At 34.2% G+C, this 21,779-nt stretch overlaps 5 protein-coding genes and 1 non-coding gene across 10 annotated transcripts; 2 read left to right on the plus strand and 4 right to left on the minus strand.

The window, feature by feature from the left end:
- On the plus strand, positions 416–487 carry TRNAM-CAU. The gene has a single exon. It is a non-coding gene; the product is annotated as a tRNA-Met (tRNA).
- Positions 684–4,536, minus strand: LOC109362679 (bifunctional aspartate aminotransferase and glutamate/aspartate-prephenate aminotransferase-like). Its single transcript, XM_019608646.1, has 9 exons — positions 3,915–4,536; positions 3,731–3,824; positions 3,532–3,635; positions 2,430–2,678; positions 2,226–2,339; positions 1,917–2,000; positions 1,534–1,704; positions 1,299–1,412; positions 684–969 (listed from the first exon to the last, which is right to left on the minus strand). The coding sequence occupies exons 1-9, from the start codon at positions 4,266–4,268 to the stop codon at positions 829–831; spliced, it is 1,425 nt and encodes a 474-aa protein (XP_019464191.1). The 5' UTR covers positions 4,269–4,536; the 3' UTR covers positions 684–828.
- On the minus strand, positions 5,154–7,793 carry LOC109361629 (L-ascorbate oxidase). The gene is made up of 5 exons (XM_019607139.1): positions 7,424–7,793; positions 6,999–7,091; positions 6,668–6,874; positions 6,355–6,549; positions 5,154–6,265 (listed from the first exon to the last, which is right to left on the minus strand). Exons 1-5 carry the CDS (start codon positions 7,703–7,705, stop codon positions 5,327–5,329), a joined length of 1,716 nt encoding a protein of 571 aa, XP_019462684.1. The 5' UTR covers positions 7,706–7,793; the 3' UTR covers positions 5,154–5,326.
- On the minus strand, positions 10,493–12,158 carry LOC109361698 (fasciclin-like arabinogalactan protein 21). The gene has a single exon (XM_019607223.1). The coding sequence runs from the start codon at positions 12,142–12,144 to the stop codon at positions 10,750–10,752; it is 1,395 nt and encodes a 464-aa protein (XP_019462768.1). The 5' UTR covers positions 12,145–12,158; the 3' UTR covers positions 10,493–10,749.
- LOC109361658 (photosynthetic NDH subunit of lumenal location 4, chloroplastic-like) lies at positions 15,789–18,817 on the plus strand. 4 transcript variants are annotated; one of them, XR_002109314.1, is made up of 6 exons: positions 15,789–16,205; positions 16,522–16,614; positions 16,701–16,761; positions 16,884–16,952; positions 17,608–17,741; positions 18,540–18,817. XR_002109314.1 is itself a non-coding variant. In XM_019607177.1 (5 exons), the coding sequence occupies exons 1-5, from the start codon at positions 15,801–15,803 to the stop codon at positions 17,685–17,687; spliced, it is 708 nt and encodes a 235-aa protein (XP_019462722.1). In that variant the 5' UTR covers positions 15,789–15,800; the 3' UTR covers positions 17,688–17,996. The 4 variants fall into 4 exon arrangements, 1 of the variants encoding a protein (XP_019462722.1); XR_002109313.1 differs by having other exon boundaries at positions 18,597–18,817; XR_002109315.1 differs by having other exon boundaries at positions 18,649–18,817.
- LOC109361632 (heavy metal-associated isoprenylated plant protein 23) lies at positions 20,192–21,369 on the minus strand. 2 transcript variants are annotated; one of them, XM_019607143.1, is made up of 3 exons: positions 21,240–21,369; positions 20,860–21,021; positions 20,192–20,748 (listed from the first exon to the last, which is right to left on the minus strand). In XM_019607143.1, the coding sequence occupies exons 2-3, from the start codon at positions 21,017–21,019 to the stop codon at positions 20,447–20,449; spliced, it is 462 nt and encodes a 153-aa protein (XP_019462688.1). In that variant the 5' UTR covers positions 21,020–21,021; positions 21,240–21,369; the 3' UTR covers positions 20,192–20,446. The 2 variants fall into 2 exon arrangements, with proteins under 2 accessions (XP_019462688.1, XP_019462689.1); XM_019607144.1 differs by lacking the exon at positions 21,240–21,369 and having other exon boundaries at positions 20,860–21,212.

Genomic DNA, 21,779 nt, shown 5'->3' on the forward strand with positions numbered 1-21,779 from the left:
TATTCTATGCCATATATAGTATATCAATTAATTAATTGACCTTATCAATGTAGACATTTTTTTGGATATTATATCCCATGTGGATTAATTGACGTTTGTTTATCTAAATATCATGGGCATGTGTTTCCTAGAGTTTCACGGATGTTTTTAAAAGTTTTTCATGTAATATTTTTTTTTATATAACTTCATATTGTTTAAGATATGGTCATTTTAATTTAATTTTGTATGCATAAATACAATTTATAATCTTAGCTTTCGAACATTATTACTGTTTAATACTTAATAAAAATGAAGTGGGAATTGTACACAGATTCTTTGTTCATAACATGGGTTCTACCAAATACAAATTGTGCCTGTATTTTGAACCACCACTCAAGTATATAATAAATACCATATTGGTTAATACCTCAACATAATCAGAGTGGCGCAGCGGAAGCGTGGTGGGCCCATAACCCACAGGTCCCAGGATCGAAACCTGGCTCTGATATCTCAGAGTGGCTTCCTTAACTTTTTCAGATTTAGCAATCTGAAAATACACTGATCAATATCTATCCTGTAGCTTCATTTTTGTTTTTTTTTTAATATGTGTTTGTAGTATTGTTTTTCAATATAATTAAAACATATCTTATAGCTTAGAAAAGACATAATCTATATATCAACTATTTATTTATTCGGCACCTTTATCAAATATGTCACAATCTTAAGATTATAGATAATCAAGAGGTATCAGTTTATATGTGGAAATAGTAACACCCTATTATTTTTAGAAAAGACATTAGACAACCAATCCTAAAATAAAAATACATGAATTACAGCAAAGCATGCACATTAAACAAGTGCATGAGAAGTTAGATGGGTAAGTGCTTTCTTAATCCTCTCTACAGCAGCCTGTAGGGTAGTAAGGGATGCAGCATAAGATATGCGGATGCAAGTATCATCTCCAAATGCACCCCCAGGCACCACTGCTACCTGTAACACACAACAACATTACACAATGTTATCCCTTTTGAGATTATGATGATGACAATGGGGAAGATGATGTAAGATTTATTGCTAATGACCATGGATGAAGCCTCTTAGGTCCGTTTACGAGTTAAATTTTGGAGGAGAATGAAGGAAAAAAAAAAGGCTTGAGGACCATGAAATATACTTTTGATATGACTCTGAAACCTTCTATTTCCCTCCGAAACTCAATTCGCGAACGAACCCTTAAGGGAATACATTGAAATAAAAGGCAATGTGAAATTTCCGGCTCATAAAATATTAATAGAACCTCGAAATCCATTAAATGAGTATACCTGGCCCTTATCCAGCAGGTATCGACAAAGGGAATCAGAATCCTCAATAATACCAAATCCTTCAGCTTCTCTTCCATAATAGGAGCTGAAGTCAATGAATAGATAAAATGCTCCCTGCGAGTGAAAAGAAAAGTATATGTTTATGAGGTAGAAAAGCATACAGAGAAAAGGAAGAGACAATACACGAAGAGAGTAGCTATGAAGGAATAAGCAAATGAAATAAAAGAGTTTGCACCTGAGGTTCTGATATTTTAACACCATCCATTTCACTGAAACTTTTAACCAAGAAATCCCTTCGCTCCCTAAATGCTTTCACCATGGTTGAAACAGCCTCCCCACCGGCATATCCTAGTCCTAACGCAGCGACTGCAGCTTTCTGAGCTATACTACTGGCCCCTGATGTGAACTGAATTAAATAAAATGTATCAGCTATACATTGCATAATAATATAAATTGAAACAGTAGTCAAACTCGTTCCAAATGAATGCTAGAAAATTACCTAAGAGTCTGGTAAAACCTAAGAACTTATTAGATGTCTTGTAGAAAAGGAAATCAAGTATGACACTATGACATGTAGAGCAAGGCTGACAAATCAGATCAATAAAAAATGCAGCATACCTGACTTTGGATCTTTCCACATGCTGCCACAAAATGTTTCGGACCAGCAAGATATCCAAGCCGCCAACCAGTCATAGCAAAGGCCTACAGGAACACAGTTTAAACGCATCAGAATCCACTCTAGTCTTTCCATATCATGTTATAATCCACCACCACACTAAGAAATACAGCATAAGCAATGAGCGGAAAGTAAGAAGGGATGAACAACACAAACATAAAAAACCTACTAAAAAATACATAGTAACAACTATTATTTTATTTAACGGAATTAGCATATATAGCTCTGGCAACACAGTGGTACAAGCTAACCTTAGAAAATCCATTCACAGTTAGAGTTCTATCCCACATTCCTGGTAAAGATGCGAAGCTTGTATGAGTAGCCGGTGCATAAATTATGTGTTCATAAATTTCATCAGAGAGAACCTGCATAACATAGCCATTAATAACTTGAAAGGAACTATCATCAAGGTTGAATACACTATTTATGATCGCATCATGGATGTATGACTATACCAGAAGCCTTGGATACTTAGCTACAATCTGAGCTATCTCTTCAAGTAGTTTCTTAGGGTAGACAGATCCTGTTGGGTTAGATGGCGAACAAAGAATAAGCAATCTTGATTTTTCAGTAATTATGGACTCAAGGAGTTTGGGATCCAAAAGGAAATAATCAGATATCGATGTCGGTAGAATCACAGGTGTTGCATCAGCCAACCTTGCCATTTCCGGGTAACTCACCCAGAATGGAGCTGGAATAATGACCTGAAACATTCACAGTGCATGGTAAACGAAAGCCACCGTAGTTATTGAAAGGAACAATTACATCTATATAATAAGTTTTTCAGAAAAAAAACATAGCACATTTTCATGGATGAATATAAATATGTGCACAGTGTGGAGTGGCTTTTATTTGCTTGAGTCCAACCACAATAAGCATAAGGCTCATATGAGAAACTAATAATGAAGAAAGGGTTTTTTTATTCTCACAACGTAAAACATGAGGAACGTACTCCAAAAAACAATGAAAATAATGACAGTGCTACATGATCAGATTTTACAGTAAGCTTCTATCTAAAGCTGCATCGAAACCTACTGTGGAGGTTTGTCCATGGGATAGGAATTGAATCAAGGCAGTTGAGGGTGGAGCTATTTCAGTGCACAATGAGCTCCTTCTGATGCCATGGAAAAGGGGTATGTGAACACATGCAACTACAGTGGTGTCTACTATAAAATGACGGCTATTCCATTGTGACAAGATCATGCCCTTCTATGATAGGGCCATTTTCTGTGGTATGGAATGAAGGAAATGCTTAATACATGTTCACACATATATTATTATACAATTGTGTCTTCTATTGATAGAAATTGGTAAAAGTTGTAATTGAATGTAAAGGAAGCTGAAACTTAATTGCATGACTGTTGGCATCTCCCTTCACTGTTGAATATTAGCTTCTACCTTACAATTTATGAAATGACTTGGCTTGAATTAAATACTTCACTCTCATAATACTAAACCGATATGAGACTTCAACACTCAGTACTAACCGAAGTGCAGCGTAAGTAATTCAAATACTTATCATTAGATTAGAATGTAAACTGAACCAGTTTGACTTACCTCATCACCTGGAGAACAAACTGCAAGCACAGCCTGTGTAATACTTTGTTTGGCTCCATTTGTAACCACAATCTGATCCGGGGTATAACTAATTCCATTCTCCACTACAACAAAAACAACAACAACAATTCTACCACACTATAAAAACCTCTTTTTTCAGAAAAAAATCCCAAAAGGAGAACAAAAATTACAGACTAACCCTTGAGCTTATTACAAATTGCTTGGCGTAGCTCTAATGTACCAGCATTTGGGGTGTACCTAGTGTACCCTTCACGAATAGCATTAATCCCAGCCTACATAAAAATGAAAAAAATTATCTTTTTAATATAAAAATGTAGAAAATGAATGAAAATGGGAAAATGGTAATTCTAAAAGAGAGATACCTCAGCTATAACGGAGGGAGTGTCAAAATCAGGTTCTCCGGCGGCCAAGCGAATAACGGGAACGCCGGCTTGTACGAGAGCGGTGGCTTGATCGCTTATAGCAACGGTTTTGGAAGGCTTCAAAGAATTAACACGTGGGCTCAACGATATGTCAACTTCATCACTCTTTGATGCTTTCACTATTATCTTGTTCTTCTGTTTTCCAATATCCATCTCCAAAGTGAATGATTTGAGAGAAAGGGTTGAAAGGTTTGAAGAAAAAGAGAGGAATTTTGGAAGTGGAAATTGGGGAGAAGAGGAATTGAGGAAACGGATTTGGCATGAGGTAGCGTTATATACCATAGTGTTTGCCATATCATAAACGGAAAGGAAAGAAATGGAATTGAATGGAATCTGATTCTGAATAACACTTATATGATAAAAGGGGTGATGAATTGGTTGGTAGGTGAATTGGGTTTGAGAGAGTAGTTGGTGGAACCAAGCATAGAGTTTCTATTCAATTCAACTTTTTTTTCAATTTTTTTGAATTATTTATGGAGACTATGATGTAAATCCCTAATACTATACTATTATGTTGGGTACCCAATTCTTAGTTGAAGAAGCATAATGGTACTTTTCCTTTTATTTCTACCAAATGGAAGAACTCATATTCAACAACAGCAACAACAAAGGTCTCTGTCTTATTTTATTTTTCCTTCTCCATCTGAAAATATTATATTTCAGTAATTGGCTCATTGTGCAAAATAAAGGTCTCCATCTTTTGTTACTTAACTCCTCAAGAAAAAGTATGGAATGGATTCTAATTTTGTGATTTTTTTGTACTACCAATAGTATTTTCTCACGTTTTTTGAGTAAGGAATCCTTTCGGGATTTGTGGCTGATCCTCCCAACAAGTGTTACTCCTATGAATTAACTGGTCGATCTTAGGAATCCATTGGAGTCTTACACCAATTCAATGCCTTATTGGTTCTTACTTGGTGATTGTATCTATTGTACCCATATAATATATTTTTGCAAATAAAAAATAGTTGGATGGAAGGTCAAAATTGTTTCTGTTAATGGGGAGTAGCGATTAGTAGTAGATGAATTATCATCTGTGAGGACACTAGGGAATTGTCAATTTCCTTTCAATTTCATCCATCATCAATCACAAGTTTTTAATTTTCAAATCTCTAAATTCAATGGTAATATTTGTGGCATAACTATGGTCTATGCTTTAAGATATGTGTAGTGGTTTCTGTTATGATACATTGCCTGATGATTCTTGTTACATATGAAAGAATTTCATAACAATTTACAACTAAGGGAGTTGAATGAAACTGGTTACATGCAAGGCTAAGCCAAATTAGTCAATAATTTTTTGGCAACAAATGAAATAGAAATTGTATGTTCAACTAAGGTCTGTTAAAACCTTAAGTTCGACCACAACCCATGATTGATGAAGGGAGCTTCCCAACTCTGTGAATTCCTTCTTCAAAAACCACTCCCATTCCCATATAGAAGTGAGCCTCTATATGGCAATGAAAAGCCCACACTCCAGGGTTGTTAGCCCTAAACCTGAGAGCAGTCCAGCCAAATGGATGCACTACCACTGTGTTCTTCATAATTGGGTTCTCCAAATTATATTTCTTAGGGTCATTGTCCTTATCAAACTTTCCCTTTCCATACCCAAGAACCCAAAAGTCATGTCCATGAAGATGCCATGGATGTGTCTCACTATTGTTTTTGGTCATGGTGTTGGCATTTTGAAGTATAATATCCACTGTTGTATTGAACTTGAGCCTATAGATACCATTAGTAGAAGTGGCATTTGTGTTATTAGCCACACTGAAGATATCATAGTTAGCAAAATCATAGCCATCAGGTGGAGGAGTGGAGTGGAATGAATTCTTAAGGTTGTGTTTGAGGGCGATGAGATAAGGAGTGTGAGGGAGGGAGAATGAAACATTGTTCACAGACCAACGGCGAAAACCGTCTAGAGTGTTCTGTGTGTTGAGGAATACTATGACTCTATCTGAGGTTGTGGGGGCTTTGTTTACGTAACCTCGGCGCGCCTTGATGGCGAGGCTCTGAGCCATCCTTGGTTCAGCATCATCCCAAGCAGGAGGTGTAGGTGGGGAGGTTGGAGGGGACCTCTTTGGGTGGTTAGGGTAATAGTTGAAAGTGGCTAAGCCTGGTGGGGTGGTTCTGTTTCTAGCAACCACATTTGAAGTGATCCAATAGTTCCTTGATGGGTCTTGATCAGCTTTCACAAGAACTGAATATGTCTCACCAGAATATATGAACAAATTTTTAACCACAAAAGGTTCAACAAAGTGACCATCTGCTTCAACAACAGTCATATTATGTCCCTATATGTATATAAAAATACTTCATTAGGAAACAAATATTGTAAAACAATTATGTAAAAAAAATCTATTTTTTAGTATCTTTTTGTTACCTCAATTTGGAAACTAAGTGCTGATAGACCAGTCAAGCTACCAATTCTGATTCTGTATGTTTTTCCTGAGATCACAGTTTGTACATAGGGAGAACAATCAGGATTTGATGTGTTACATACACCACCAGTGCTGCTTAAGCTTGAGGAAGATATTGTAGAGCAATTGAATCTTCCTTTTCCATTAATCAAAAGTGACTGAGAGAATCCAATATCATACAGAACATATAAATAAAATAGTGTACAAAAATGAAGCAAAAGAACAATGTTACACTTTAAAACTAAGCATTAGACTCAATACTAATTGAATTATTACCTGTGGTTCCCCCACCCATACAAAAGGATTTGAAGATAATCCAGTAGCTTGTTCATAAGTACTCTGGTGGTACCAATCATTCAGAATAATGCTTCTGTCAAAGTCATAAGCAAATGGTTCAGGGTCATTTGGTGCCACTTGAATTGATCCATATAGACCTGCTCCCCTTTGCATTCCATAGTGAGCATGGTATAGATATGTACCAGGCTGTAGTAATATAAAACATGCAAGTAAATTAGTAATATATAAAGTTGTGATTGATTTAAAGTTGTGATTGATTTGTTTAAAATATAATGTTTCATAATGGATTCTAAATATTTTCAGAAATTACCCTATCAACAACAAACTGATACTTAAAGGTGTCTCCAGGCAGTACTGGGCATTGAGTTACCCCTTCTGTTCCATCAGACCAAGGAGTTCCAATCTACCATGCAAAAAACAAACATTATTAGTTAATTAATTAATATGCAATAGTTTACAAAAATTTCTAAACTAAAAAAACGTACTCCTAGTACTCAAGAAAATAGTCTATCCGCTTCTAGTATAATGTTGCAGATATTTACCATTTCTAGAGTTCACTAAAGTCCCTTACTGAGTTGTGTTTTAGTGGGGAATGAAAGGAAATGAAAGTTATTAAAGTCTTTTGTTTCCTTTCAAAACCAAACTCCTGAACAATTTGAAAGTGTCGTGTGTACTGTACTTTTTTATATTTTACTACTACTACATAACATATATATTGATCTAAAAAAGCCCAACCTGTCTAATTCCATGCCAATGGATGGCAAGATTTTCAGTGCCCAAATTGTTGGTAACATCAACAATGACAGTATCACCCTCTTGTGCATGTATGGTGGGTCCTGGAGTCCTACCATTAATGGTGATAACCAGCTTCTTAAAGCAATCAGGGGACTTATATTCATACTTCACCTCCCATTTATAATGTCTAACTCTGGCCTCAGCTGTGTATAAATTCCCCAAAATGAATAATACACACACAAAAAATAATAATTTTGGCACAACCCTTAAGTGCTTAATCATAACTAGTCCCTAGTTAAATATATGAAGTACTGCAAGATAGAAAATAGAGAGAAAGTTTGGAACTTTGGCGTTTGAGAATGTTAATACATCATTGTTTCTCAGACGTGCTTTATATAAGTAATAATATTATTATGTAGTGTATCATATTGTTGACTTCATCGCTTCTACTTAGTCAAATTAAGCAGGTTATGGAAAATTTTCGCAGAATAAATATTTGATTTTTTTTATTACACCGTGTTGACCAAGGATGCCTCATGTGTACGTTTTTTGAACTAGCCTACTTGGATTAGAAATATATTGGTAGGAAATTACAATGGATTGTTCCAATTAATTATTAGTAACACATAGGAATGTTTGGTTTGGATTATTTTTAGCTACTTCTGGTTTATAAGCTTTATAAATAAATTTGTTTTGGTTTGAAGTTTCGTTTATAAAAAAGATTCAAAATCAAGAAAAAATTAAAAAAAAACTCATATTTATTTTTTCAATTTATAATATTATAGATTATAATCTCACATAATTTAAAAACACAATTTATACTAAACATATGTTTTACCCTTCTTTTTTTTGCTTCCAATTGGAGTCATTCTTATCATTTTATAAATACAGTGTGCATAACATCAAGACCTTAATTTATCAAAAATAATAAATTTGTATGCCAAAATTTGAAAATGAGATTGAAGACTCAAAATAGATTGTAAGACTGAAATAAAAGGGAGTACTTATCTAATACATTTTATAATAATTATTGCCACATACAAATCGTGAAAACATAAATTACATTTTCTCAAGCTTGATTATTATTACTTATTAAATACATAACTCAAATATATTTTAGTCAATTTGTTAAATAATACATAAATGTTCTTATACTCTATTCCAATTGAATCCTTATTTTAGTTGTATATAAACTATATGATTATATAATATGTTGATCATTACAACTAACATGCTTGTTTTACATGAGTTAATTTTTATACAAAAATTATGTATGTAAGATTAAGATTATAAGGAATATTTGTAACCTTGTTCTCCAGCAACGAGTAAATCGACTTTTTCTTTACAATAATGTTTAAGTAGCATAAGCATATTAATATCCTCGTTCCTTTCTCCTATTTTATTTTCTTATTTTATTGATTTATTCAATGTTTTCAAATAGAAAAGGGACATTATTTTGGTTATTCCAATGTTCTGATGACTAAGAATGTAAGTAAAAATAGAGAGGGTCGATTCAAGAAGATAATGCAATAGGAATGACGGGTATGAATGCGCGTCTTCTCTTTTCTACTAATCCTCAAATTTATTTATAATATTCTATTATTTTTCACTAATATATTGTTGGTGCGCCTTCTAAATGTTGAGTGGTTGACTTAGGTTGCTTCTATTTTTCCCTGGTTGCTGTGAGTGTTTATTTTTTTGGGCATGTTGTTTAATTTGATTTGTTTGTGCTATGCGACATGTTGGCAATATGAATTGTTGCACGTAAAAATGTTGGATAGAACACCGAGTGTCATTTATGATAAAATGAATGTTTAAATAATAATCAGAAAAAACACGTTGGCTATAGGTGCCAAGAGCATATTTTCAAGGAATTGTTGGCGAGCATCCAATTCTGAGGCTTAAGGAATAATCCAATCATGGTATGTGGCCTTTCCATTGACACAGAGAGTCTCCCTTAAATGAGTAGGGATCCTCTTCGTTACCGGGGAGAGAAGTTATCTTTTTACACTTAATTTTAAAATAATTAATTTTATAATAAAAGTATGATTGTAAATATAAACAAAATAATATAATTATCTTTTTATCATGTTTTTTGTTTTATTTTGTACAATATTTTCGATGACTCCACTTAAATGTGGGAATATGAGATATCTTTGAAGGAGATATAGACTGTCAGAGTTAGGAACCTGCCTTCACCCATCAAATAAAATTTTAATTTATGTTTATAATTTTTCTTTTTTTTAATTAAGCGGCATTCAATCATCATATGTTATGGAAACATCAAACTAAGTTTTAACAGGCCAAAATTGAACTGACCACACAATCTCTAGCTATTTTTCTTGCAAAAAGTTATCGGCTAATTTGAATTAACCTTGCATGTAATCAGATTTGTTCATATTCTTTTTTGTTGTAAACTGTTAAGAATTTCTATCATATGTTATAAAGAGTCATCAGGCAATGTAGCTCTTTTTAATCAATGTTAGTATAAATGCAATACAAATATTACCTTAGTTGTTATAACAGAAATGTGTTGCACCGTTCCACATATCTTTGTGCATAGTTCATTTATATTACATTGGATTTGATTATAGCAAAGTGTAAGAATTTGATTGTTATGAATAATAATTGTTACAAACTTGAAATTGATTATTTTCTTATACAGTTGTGCAAAAAAAACATTGGATTTGAACTTGAGAATTGGAAATTTGCGGTGACTGGTGAATTTGAAAATCAAAAGGAAATTAGTAGTATTCCCTATCCAGAAACTGATTATAATAGCTATTGCAAGGTGAGTCTGTAACGATTTCTACCTTTCATCCATTTCGAACAATACCGATTCTATGATTTGACTAGTTGACAGATTTATAGTATAACTCATTTATTGATTTATCTATCTAAAAACTAATCAGATTATTTAATCAAATCTGTCGCCGAATGACATGATCATATATCACATTAACAACACCATGTAGCAACCTATAAAGCAAACCAAGATGCAGTGCAATGAGAGCATAAGAAACAAGATCAAACTAAAGAAAACAATAATCAAAAGACAATTAAGCCAAGAATTGAATCAGCAAAGTTGTATTAAGGGATAGCATTGTTGAAGTATGCAGTACAATACAGGCTCTCAAAGTAAAGGGCATTGACTACACTCCCATACTTGAATTCACAGACTAAGAACAAGTAAAGCACCAACAAATTGATAACAGTACTGTGTAGTGAGTATTTTACAAATGGCACAAACTATATGAACTAGTTTCGTGATTTTAACAGAGACTCAAACAAGTACTACAAGATATATGCTATGCATCTTGATTCACTCACAGGCCGTGGTGATCTTCAATTTCCACCATAGCCATAGCAACAGGCTTCACCTGGACCTGAGGCATAGCCATAGGGGGCACACCACAACTTCCTTGTCCATCAGCAGTAGCAGTACACGTTCCTTCTTCATGTGGCATATTCTCTGTTCCTTCCGACACTCCTCCACCGCCTAAGATGCTATCATACGCCGCAGCCACAGGGTTAATATGCGGAAATGGTAAGTACACACTGTGCACCATGATCCTCACGTTTCGGATGACGTCAGCAGTTTTGATCCTCACATAGTTAATCCTCATCGGAGCAAGAGTCGTTCCTCCACCGGAGGTGGTGATAAGAAGTGGTTGGCCTCGTTCCAGCGTCGGCAGAGGAGTTCCGACTGGTAGCTTCTCCAAATCCGCGATCGACAAGTGACGGTTTGGAACGACGTGGAACCTGACATTGTGGATGTAAGATTGCGAACCGGAGAAGATTGAAAGATCATCGACGGCGAAGATCGTCATGTTGCTGAGTGTAACAAGCTCTGCGTATTTTACCTTCATCGCTAGAGCGAGAATGCTGAAGCCGTTGTTACGGAGTCTGAGCATGGCGTCTCGGAGCATGAGGCGCATTATAGCAGCTTGAGCGGCGTTGGCGCCGGGAGTATGCAGATGTTGACCGGAACGGTGATCTGAATGAAACGGGAAAGAGAGCGACGTCATTCTTTCGACGTCGCAAGAAAACGGAGATAACGGCGAGATGAAACCGTGAATGCCGTGAACGACGATCATGCCGTTGTTGAAGAGATCCGGTTGCGTGATCTCCACGCCTCCGATGAAGACTTTTGCAGTGGCGGAGGAGTTTGTGTTCTGGTGAACCGAATCGGAGGTGACGGTTATACAACGGCCTGGACTCAATGTTTCGATCTTGGTTCCGAAAGCAAGTTGCCGGAGATAATCGATGGTGAATAGACCGGGAACCATGTGCTCGCGGAGGAGGCTAGGGATGGAGCATGAGAAGCAGGTACGGAGGGAGGCGTCGGAGGGAGCAAATATGGTGGAAGGACCGGTCCAGGCAGAGGGAGCGCCAGTAGAGGTGGAATCGGAGAGCGACGGAGCCGCCGTTGCTAGGTTGTGGAAACCGAGGTGAGAGAGGATCGGAGGGAGAAGTGCGGTGTGAGAGAATAACGAGTGTTCTTGATGATCCTGTGGAGTTGGCGGCGGTGGTGATGAGTGAGTTGAAGGAGTGAAGGATGCTTCGAATCCTTGGGTGGTGGAGGTCACGATAGAGCCGTAGCAGAGAAGGGTGGCGAAGAGAAGAATGAATCGGAGGAAGGAGTTGAAGTTTTCCATGGCGGTTACGGAGAGAGAAGAAAATGGTGATTCGAGTTTCAGAGTGAATGAAAATGGAAACATGAACTGAGAAGTGAAGCAGAGAGGTATTTATAGGGTATGCACACAAGTGAAGTGAGGGAAGAAAGAGCAGTTACGAGAAGGAGGTGTTTGTTACGGGTTGTTAGAGGTTAGAAGGATGTGGAATCTTTTGAACTTGAATCCGTTATTTTTGGCGCCAATGTCAAAATTGCATACTATAATCCTTGGTAAATTCCATACTGTAGGTGTAATTTTCTCATTTACACTATGAGGAGAGTAGGGATGGCAAAAAAACTCGTACCCGCGGGTAAAACCCGTACGGGCACGGGTACGGGTCACAAACGGGTACCCGCGGGTATTATAAATGAGTTTTTAAAAATACCCGTAGTACATACGGACTGGTACGGATATTATGGTACCCGTACCCGCGGGTACCCGTTATTTAGATGATTAATATATTATATTTAATTAAAATAAAAAATACATTATTCTAACATTTATTACACTATGTATATTTTTTTCTTTTACTTTATTTACATATTTTAATGAGTTTGGTGGTGAAACACCCTACAAATATTATTACATGTATAGAAAGTATAGAAACACACATGTTTTACAAGGAAAATATATATTTTTTGTTAAAAAATGAGAATAAAAAATCACACAAATGGAAACAACCAATAAATTTAGCATTTTAGCAAAATATTTAATCAAATGGTACAAAAATAATTAAGTTTCATGTTATTTGAAACACAATAGAAGTAAAAAATTTAAAAATTATTTATTATTTATAATAGAGGAAACCCGCGGGTACCCGTTCTACCCGCGGGTACCCAGAACTACCCGCAAATACCCGCTCACGGGTACCCGTACGGGTACGGGCGGGTATGGGTATTACTCTTCTATTTTAAAACGGGTAGCGGATAGCTACTACCTGTGCCTGCCCGTGCCCGTTGCCATCCCTAGCAGAGAGGGATGGTAAATTCATGTCACTTGGTGTACCAAGTCAATCACAGAGTTCCATTCATTTAAAAAGAGAAATTATAAAAACAAAAATTAATATTTTAATATTATTTTGTGATGTTTGATTGGTTTGAAATAGGGAGATAAGAAAATTATGGGACAGATGATGATCGATCATGTGAAGAGGACCAATTTAGCCTTAGTTTATAGGTGTTAACAATGTCTAATGAAATTAATATGAGAAGTGATAAATGGTGCATGAGTAAATCACATACCCTATCTCTTGGTTTCCTTAATGTTAGGTTTCATCACTCCAATTCCACTATTAGGACTATGATTTGTGTGAAGATGGTGTGTGATATAAGGAATTGTAATCAATGTGCACATATATATATATATATATATATATATATATATATATATATATATATATATATATATATATATATATATATATATATATATATATATATATATATATATTCTCTAATGAAATTAATCAATATGCATGTCACCGAGACACAGATAATCATTTTTATTAACGGAGAAGCAAGTAAATATTTCTATATTTATTTTTAATAATAAAAATGTAATTTTATTATAATTAAAGAAATAAATATATCATTAAAAAATATATTTTCTTTTATTTTTTAAAGCATTTATCTCTCAAAAGAAGATTCTAACTCTTATTAATGAGATAAACAATATTGCCAATCAGGCTTCTTAGATTTTCCTATCAGAATTTATTTAAGTATTTTATAGTTGTGCTATGTTATTCTCTCATAATGAATATAATTGTTAGTTAAACTACTCTGCACATGATGATTAATGGAATATACTCTTGGTCTTTGTTGATATTTATTTACATCATTATTTGTAATAGGAGTGAGACTCGTTTCATTAAGTGTTTTTTTCTTTTATTTTTAGAGATAATATTGTAATACTACTTTAAATAAAATAAATAAATGTCATTGTATCTTATCTTTTCTTTGGTATTTTAGAGCATTTTTCTCTCTATTATTGAAGATGAGTCTAACTTCTGTAATACCTGTTTTGGTTTCTTTGGGTTAGGTTTTGAATGCATATGCAACCTAGCAAGAGTTTTTTTGTACTACTAAATGTATCCTTTCACCCTTCTATATAAGGAGCTAGTCTATTTCGGGGTTCATGACTGTCCCTTCTAATAAGTATCACTCTCATGAATTGAACCATCAATTTACTAAGATGCTTTTGTAAGAGTATTGATGGAACTCTAAATTCATTCTTAAATGGTTCATCTCGGTTTATTAATTTTTTATATAAATGTTTACTAGCAGCTTGATCGACATGTATACATGTCGATCTGCATTCTTAATTTTCGAATATCAAGTGTATACACAAAGTTTCTTAGTGTGTCATTTGATGTATGTTTTTCATGTCGGTCAAAATTAATTATTCTTCTTGGGTGATGAAGAAAAAAAATAAAAGTAGAAGAATGTGTGGAATAATAGTGATACATTAATGCAAAAGAATAAAAGAACATGTGAAAGTTTCTTGTAGTTATTATTGAGATGTTATGAAAGGGTAAATTTGGAATATAAAAATTATATCATGATGATTACTAAATAAAATTGTACGGGTCCAAGTACCTAAATGTCTTTTAAGCATATTTTGTATTTATAAAATAATAAGAACAAAGTTAAAGTATAGAAATTAACGCTAGTTCAATTACTTAAATGCTCCTCAGGCATGCTTTATGGATAATTCCTAACGAGAATCAAAATATAGGTTAATTGTTCAACTACACTATTTGCTACCAATCACATTAAAAATGGATTTTTAAATAATAGGTAACAAAAATAAATTAAACAAATACATAAATATAAATTATAACAATACATAATTAAATCAGTTTTCTGGAGTTGCTATCAATTTTGATGAATATGTGAATATAAAGATGTCTATGTAATTTAATCAAGCTAGTCTTCCTATGGTATTGGTCATGTTTTTGCAAGAGAAAAAAATGGATATATCAATAGTATATGAGATTATAAAGTTTATATATTATTATTGCATCATCTTGACATTCTTTTTGCAATTGTTCAGTGTTTTTCTTGGAATTGTGACTGAAGCCATTGGTTTGTAAACTAAATAGATAATGAATCACTTGATTGATTATATTAGTTTTGTTATATCTGGAATCATAAATTGGTCTTAAATTTAGAAACACTAACCTAAGTTATGAGTGAGCTTAGGGGAGAATGGTGGAAAGAGATTCAAATAATGACAAGTGAATTAAAGGGAGAAAGATATTTTGTCCCAAGATAATTTTATCCTCATATATCTAATCAACTAAATTACATAGAATAATGTGAAAATATTAATTTATATTATTATAATATATATTTTTAATTAAGCTAAATTTTTTAATTAGATGGAAACACTAAATAGGACGAAAACGAAAACAAGTAATCCCATTATAACTAAAAAGATACAGTCATTACCCAAAATTTTAAGACATTCTTACGTTCTTTAGCTCATCCATGATTACAATACACAACAAAAACATATATCTATCTTCAACCTTGGCTTCTACTTCTACTAATCATTGCTGGTATTTATGATACATTGAATAATTATTTAGTTTAAAAATATCAATAATTGGATATGCAAAAAAAAAAAAATCTTGGCTTTTAGTTTTAGTGGCCCCAATTCCATATCTTCAGGGAGCCATACAAAAGCTTGGAGCTAGCTTCATGCTTCATCTCAAAATTTGTGTAAAGAAAATGGCACTCTCACTCTCACACTCCTCCATTGTAATTCTAACCGCTCCTACCACAAATAGGAAGGTCAAATTCGGTTTTTCTCACTCTTCTCCTATCTCTTGTGTTTGGAAACCCAACGACAATAGTAGAAAAGCGCATAACCTTTCTTGTTCAGCACATAACAACAATAAGAATCCGTTAGTTGGTATTAGTATTGGGGTTATAGCTACATGTGTGATAGGTTTAACGCCGTTAGATGCTGATGCCACTAGAATCGAATACTACGCTACCGTTGCAGAGCCTCCGTGTGAACTCAAATATGCCAAGTCTGGGCTTGGTTACTGTGACATTGTTGAGGGCTTTGGTGACGAGGCCCCACTTGGTGAACTTATTAATGTGAGTCACACATTCTCCACAGATTGTAATAAGATTTATACACATTCAGTTCATCATCTTCCATTCTTCGTTTGAATTACTTTTTTTTGAAAAGTAAATGATGATTGAAAATGAAGGATGAATGATGCAATAACAGTGTAAAAACTCTTACACTATCAGTATATACATTTTTTTTTCTCGCAATAATATCTATATAGTCACGGATATAAAACTCTTACTCATAGTTATATACACTATATATATGTTATACAGCACATTTATTTAATAATTAGAAACATAGAATTATATTGTTAATACATAGTTATATACATTACAGGTTCACTATACTGCACGATTCAGTGATGGAATAGTGTTTGATAGTAGCTATAAACGTGCTAGACCTCTCACTATGCGCATTGGTGCTGGCAAGGTGTAACATATTTCAATTTCCCTTTTTATAAATTTATGCGATTCAATTTCTGAGCTGACACTTATAAAAAAGTATATAAAGTGCAGCTAATAGCAGGACTGGATCAGGGGATTTTAGGGGGTGAAGGAGTACCTCCGATGCGGATAGGTATGGAATTAAATTAAATTTGATTGGAATATTTAAGTTCGCTCCTCAGAATGATATGAAATTAAGGTGCAACATTATACAACTTGAAAAAATGTAAACATATTAAGGTTGCTTTAAATCAGGTGGGAAACGCAAATTGAAGATTCCTCCGATGTTAGCATATGGCCCTGAACCTGCTGGGTGCTTCTCAGGTTATCTATTTTATTCACAAACATGCAAAATTTCATTTTTACCAAACTTGTAACACATACAAAGATCACTGGGAAAATTACACAATGATTGAGTCTTTGACTTAATTGCACAGAGATCATTTTTGTTTTAAAAATCGAATTGCAGTTCCTTCAGGTTTATGTGAAATGAAAATATAAACCTGGAAAAGATGATATAATGATAACATAGTTACATAGATCTCATTGGAAATCTATGTATTCCCTGAAACAAAATGAATGCAGAATGTAATGGAGTTAAGTTTTAATGAAAATCAGAATAATTTCTCCTAAAAAAGTAACAGAGTAGAAAGAACATAACTCCTTATTCATTCGTTAATTACTTATCTATTTAGTCATATGCACTTCATGTAGTCTCTTCTCTCTTCATACTTTCTCCACTCTTGATTGTGTTCACATTTGTTTATAGAAAATGTTGTAAGACCATGGATTTGATTTAATAGAATTGAGGTGTACTTGTTTAAGGAAATACTTTATATGCTTTTTCATGTTAATTAGTTCAGTTTTACAAAGCTGCATCAGATACTGAGTATATGATTATGGTCAAAGATGTCAGCTCATTATTGTGATTATGGATTTTGTTTCTTAGATTTTGACATGTTTGTCACTGATTCAATAGGTGACTGCAATATACCAGGCAACGCCACCCTCCTGTATGACATTACTTTTGTTGAAGTTTATTCGGGTAATAGAAAGTGAAGGAAGTCAAAACTGATCAGATACATATATGCATGTGAACCACACATGGATCAAGTGAGTTTCGTGATCATCTGAAACTAATATTATATTCATTGATTAGATAATTGAAATTTAGCCCAGCACTCAGATTGTGTATCCAGCTTAGTTGCAGTGTGCTAGGCACATACAATGTGCTGGTTTTTCTTCCATATTGTCTAAATATTAAGCATTAGCTTCCACTCTGGCTGGCCATCAAACCAGGAAACATTACGCAGCTATAGGTGTATCAACTTATTCGCGTGATTAAAACATTGATCCACCTACTTTAGAGGTCCAAGTCCAATGTTTTAAATTGCATGATCACAATTGAGGTTATATTGAGCTCACCATAATTTGCGGGAAAATGTGATTGCGATTATAGGCTGCACAGACAACCACACTATTAAGGACCAACTTGCAATTATGGACCACAATTTGAAACATGGGGTCTAACCAGTCGTATTGATCATAATATCTACTTACCAACATAACTATTTGCTGACTTAAGTGATCATAATTGAATCATAGGCTCTGCTTAAATTCTTGTCGAAACACAGGGTTAGTTGTGAAATTTACAACACCATGTTGTCTAATGGCAGAGTGATATTTAAGGTTACTACATGAGGTTTTCTCTGTTGTCTAATCGAAGTTGTAGCAAGTAATGTCAGGTAGAAGTAGACCAGCCTACTTTTAATTTAATATGTCTTCTTAGTTCCTATTGTATAATAGAAATATCCTTTGAATACTATACATGATAATGGTGACACTTCCTGTTATGCTATCTTTACTTCTCTTGTTTAGATTATCTAAAGTAGGCATGCTTCTAATTCTTAGTTTAGAGCAATGGGATGATCTTTTTTCCTTGAGAATGAGGATCAATTTGTTTGGCAGAATCCTCTTCATGATTCCAGCTATCTGAAGTTACTGTTCCTGGTCAATGCAGTTGGACAGAATTGATCTAGATACCCTTTTTGAGAGTAATGAGCAATCTTTCCTAGTGATATAGATTAGACAAGTCAGGTGTATCTCTGCACATGTATGCAACATTTGTAACTTTAATGTAAAAGTAATTTTCAATACTGATTTCTGAATGATAGATTCATTAATTGTTTCTATGATAAATGACCTCACCACTACTTGATATGTTTTACCCTTGTGGTTTTCTTGCCTGAAATATATGCAATTAAATGCAAAGGGAGAATCATAACTTAGGATGATTAACAAAATGTTCAAAGCTTATTAACCATTCTTTTTGTTATTTAGTTCACCTAAAATTTGAAATATGTTCCTAAAGATAAGTCTAGGAATCATTATCTATGGGCAATGCTGTTGAATCCTATGCACTGGCCCTGTTTACAAGTGCTTTTACACTTTGTTAGGATATGGTGAAGGGAGAGGGAGAACAGATAAAAGGCAAAGCAGAAAAGTTAAAGTTGATTCCTACTTCACGTTGATTGAGAGAAAAGGATATGCCTTCCTTGCCTATTATTGTTCCTGTTAGCTCTAGCTTCTTCTAGGAACCAAGTGTATTTGTAATTGAATTTCAAGTATGAGTGCTTTTTTTCAACACAAAGCCCAATGCAGAAGCTCAAAGTTCCTTTTTTAGTGACAAGAGGGCTCAAATGCTGCAGAACTAGGTAACAAGCAAGCGTGCGGGTCGGCAAAATGTAATTAATACCAAACACTGTTAAATATTATTATTATAGGAAAACGATCAAAGGCTATAAGGCTATAACTTGTAGTCTTGTATGCAAGTAATTGAGTCTTTAAACAGATATTTGCAGCTTCCTATTTGTGGCCCTCATTGTATTTTACTGGTATGCATGGGCATAAATATGAGATTAATCATCAGCTTGAAGTGATAATTAAATAAAGTCTTTTCAGAGTGCGACTTAAGTATTCAAACCATAGTTACCTAGCACCCGGTAAGGTTGGGGTATGTAGTTCAATTAGTACATAGTTCGTCACAGTTTGTCACTTTTTATATTAATTATATGAGATATTCTTTATGACGAACTTGATACGTGGTACACAGTATGGTAATCTCGATACGCAATATATAGGGTGTAGGGTAAATAAGAGAATTATGAATTATGATTCTAACCCTGGGATTCTTGCATTCCTAGTATTTATCTGTTGCATTTTTTTCACCTCAACAAAGATGCACTCTGTTCTATCATAAATAAAATCTTCCAAATTTCTTCTGCCTATAATGATTCAAATTTGCTATTATTCTTTCATTCCAAGCATACATAGAATAAACTATAAAAGCAAGCACTTGAATAAACTGCTGACCTATAATATTTAAAATTTGCTATTCTTCTGTTAAATTGTAGTTGTGTTTATTTTATCATTTCAACCCTGCTGGCCTTACCTGATCTATTTTCAATTTTCACTTGCTTGTTTCACACACAAACCAGGTTCATTTCAGGGAGAACAGAAAACCATACCAACACAAAAAAATTAATATTTCAAGGTAAGGCATCCCAAAACGACATACAGCAAAACCACAAGCAAGTACAGTGGAGTCAGAACCATTGAAGCAAAAATAAGGAAAACATTGACTCCAGCAACATCTCTTCTCATCTTTTAATGCAAAGAAAAGACTACACTCCAATAAAAGCAAACAAAAAACTTGAAAATTGAATACTAAAAAGGAAAAAAGAAAAGTGAAAAGAACACACTACATTAACATTAGAAAATTTACAGTGCTGTGCCCAAAAAACAGTTTTTTTCCCTGTCTACATGATAGAACAAGCATTTGGATTGTCATCACTGAACATGTTGATATAAGGGTCTTCATAAGATCTTGTCACTGTTCCAGTTGCAGCAGTGTTTTCAACTCTCCTCACATAACCAGGAGGAGCCTTCTTATCATAAGATGTTGCAGCATATGGCTGAGCCACCAAATTGTAAGGCACATAAGGCCAAATCTCAGCCTTTTTCCCTGTTGACTTAGCCTTCTTCAGCACCTTGTTTGGTTCAACATACCCAGTTACTGTCACTTTCTGCTGTTTCCTGTTTATCTCTACAGATTTTACTCCTGCAATCACAACCTCATTTCATCAGCTTTATATTAAACAGTAATACCCAATGATAAAAAACATATAAGAATAGATGATGATGATGATGATGAGAAGAATGTATAACTTACCACTAAGTGAAGAGAGGGTTTTCTTGACCTTCATTTCACAACCATCACAGTCCATCCTTATCTTAAGCTCTACTGTGTTTAACTGTTTTCTCTTCTGCTTGTGGTGATGCCCACTTCCCATTAGATCAGACAAATACTCAAGAGTGCCTCCAACTCCCATTTCTGTATATTAACAATGATGTACAATGGTTTATGTGCAAAAAGGAAAAAACAAAACTTGCCAATGTATATTATGAATATAGTTATATAGGATCACAGTTTCACAATTGATAGCTGGGAAGTTGTTGAGTACAGGGGAGCATAGTTGAGGTGAATTTATATTGAAATAAAAAGAGGTTGCAAGGAACTTTCTTTAGGGAAAAAATGAATTCCTTCCTTACCTGCTAATAATCAAGCAATAAATAATGCTGTTTATGCTCTGCTATTTGAAGCTTCTTTAACTTAGTTTGAGTCTGAGATATTTTACATCTACACAGGCTTACTTATAGAGGGGTTTGATCAGATTCAAACAACAGAATGTGGTCCCTACATACACCACACAAGAATCAGCTGTTCCAGTGGTATCCCATTCCATGTCTTAGTTCAATCACATATTGTTACATAAATAAATAAAATTTAAAAACAAAAATTAATAATATAATTTACTAAATAAGATAGCGTTTAGGATAGGTGATTAAAGCCTTTTTGGTACCCCTGATTTCTGTTTTAAACTCTTAGACTAGAAGAGTGCCTCTAATTCCCATTTTTGTAACATTAAACAGGGTTTAAGAAAAGAATATTATGGTATTAATATATTTTGGAAACTGTTTCTTGAACACTAAGATAGGATACCATACCACGTCTCCTTACTTTTTTAGTTTTTATACCTATTAAGATAGAATATTATGGTATTATTTCTTTCTTCTTTTTCGGTCTAATTG

This window comes from Lupinus angustifolius, chromosome LG12 (genome assembly GCF_001865875.1).
Source record: "Lupinus angustifolius cultivar Tanjil chromosome LG12, LupAngTanjil_v1.0, whole genome shotgun sequence".
NCBI lineage: Eukaryota > Viridiplantae > Streptophyta > Magnoliopsida > Fabales > Fabaceae > Lupinus > Lupinus angustifolius.

Coding starts and splice junctions, on each gene's coding strand:
- LOC109362679 (XM_019608646.1), bottom strand. CDS start 4,268: ATGGCAAACACTATGGTATATAACGCTACCTCATGCCAAATCCGTTTC. Junction 2,340..2,429: donor CTAAGTATCCAAGGCTTCTG/GTATAGTCATAC, acceptor TATGTTATGCAG/GTTCTCTCTGATGAAATTTA. Junction 2,001..2,225: donor CTGTGAATGGATTTTCTAAG/GTTAGCTTGTAC, acceptor GTGTTCCTGTAG/GCCTTTGCTATGACTGGTTG.
- LOC109361629 (XM_019607139.1), bottom strand. CDS start 7,705: ATGATTAAGCACTTAAGGGTTGTGCCAAAATTATTATTTTTTGTGTGT. Junction 7,092..7,423: donor ATTGGCATGGAATTAGACAG/GTTGGGCTTTTT, acceptor TTTGCATGGTAG/ATTGGAACTCCTTGGTCTGA. Junction 6,266..6,354: donor CACTTAGTTTCCAAATTGAG/GTAACAAAAAGA, acceptor ATATACATATAG/GGACATAATATGACTGTTGT.
- LOC109361698 (XM_019607223.1), bottom strand. CDS start 12,144: ATGTTTCCATTTTCATTCACTCTGAAACTCGAATCACCATTTTCTTCT.
- LOC109361658 (XM_019607177.1), top strand. CDS start 15,801: ATGCTTCATCTCAAAATTTGTGTAAAGAAAATGGCACTCTCACTCTCA. Junction 16,206..16,521: donor CACTTGGTGAACTTATTAAT/GTGAGTCACACA, acceptor TATACATTACAG/GTTCACTATACTGCACGATT. Junction 16,953..17,607: donor ACCTGCTGGGTGCTTCTCAG/GTTATCTATTTT, acceptor CTGATTCAATAG/GTGACTGCAATATACCAGGC.
- LOC109361632 (XM_019607143.1), bottom strand. CDS start 21,019: ATGGGAGTTGGAGGCACTCTTGAGTATTTGTCTGATCTAATGGGAAGT. Junction 20,749..20,859: donor AACCCTCTCTTCACTTAGTG/GTAAGTTATACA, acceptor TTGTGATTGCAG/GAGTAAAATCTGTAGAGATA.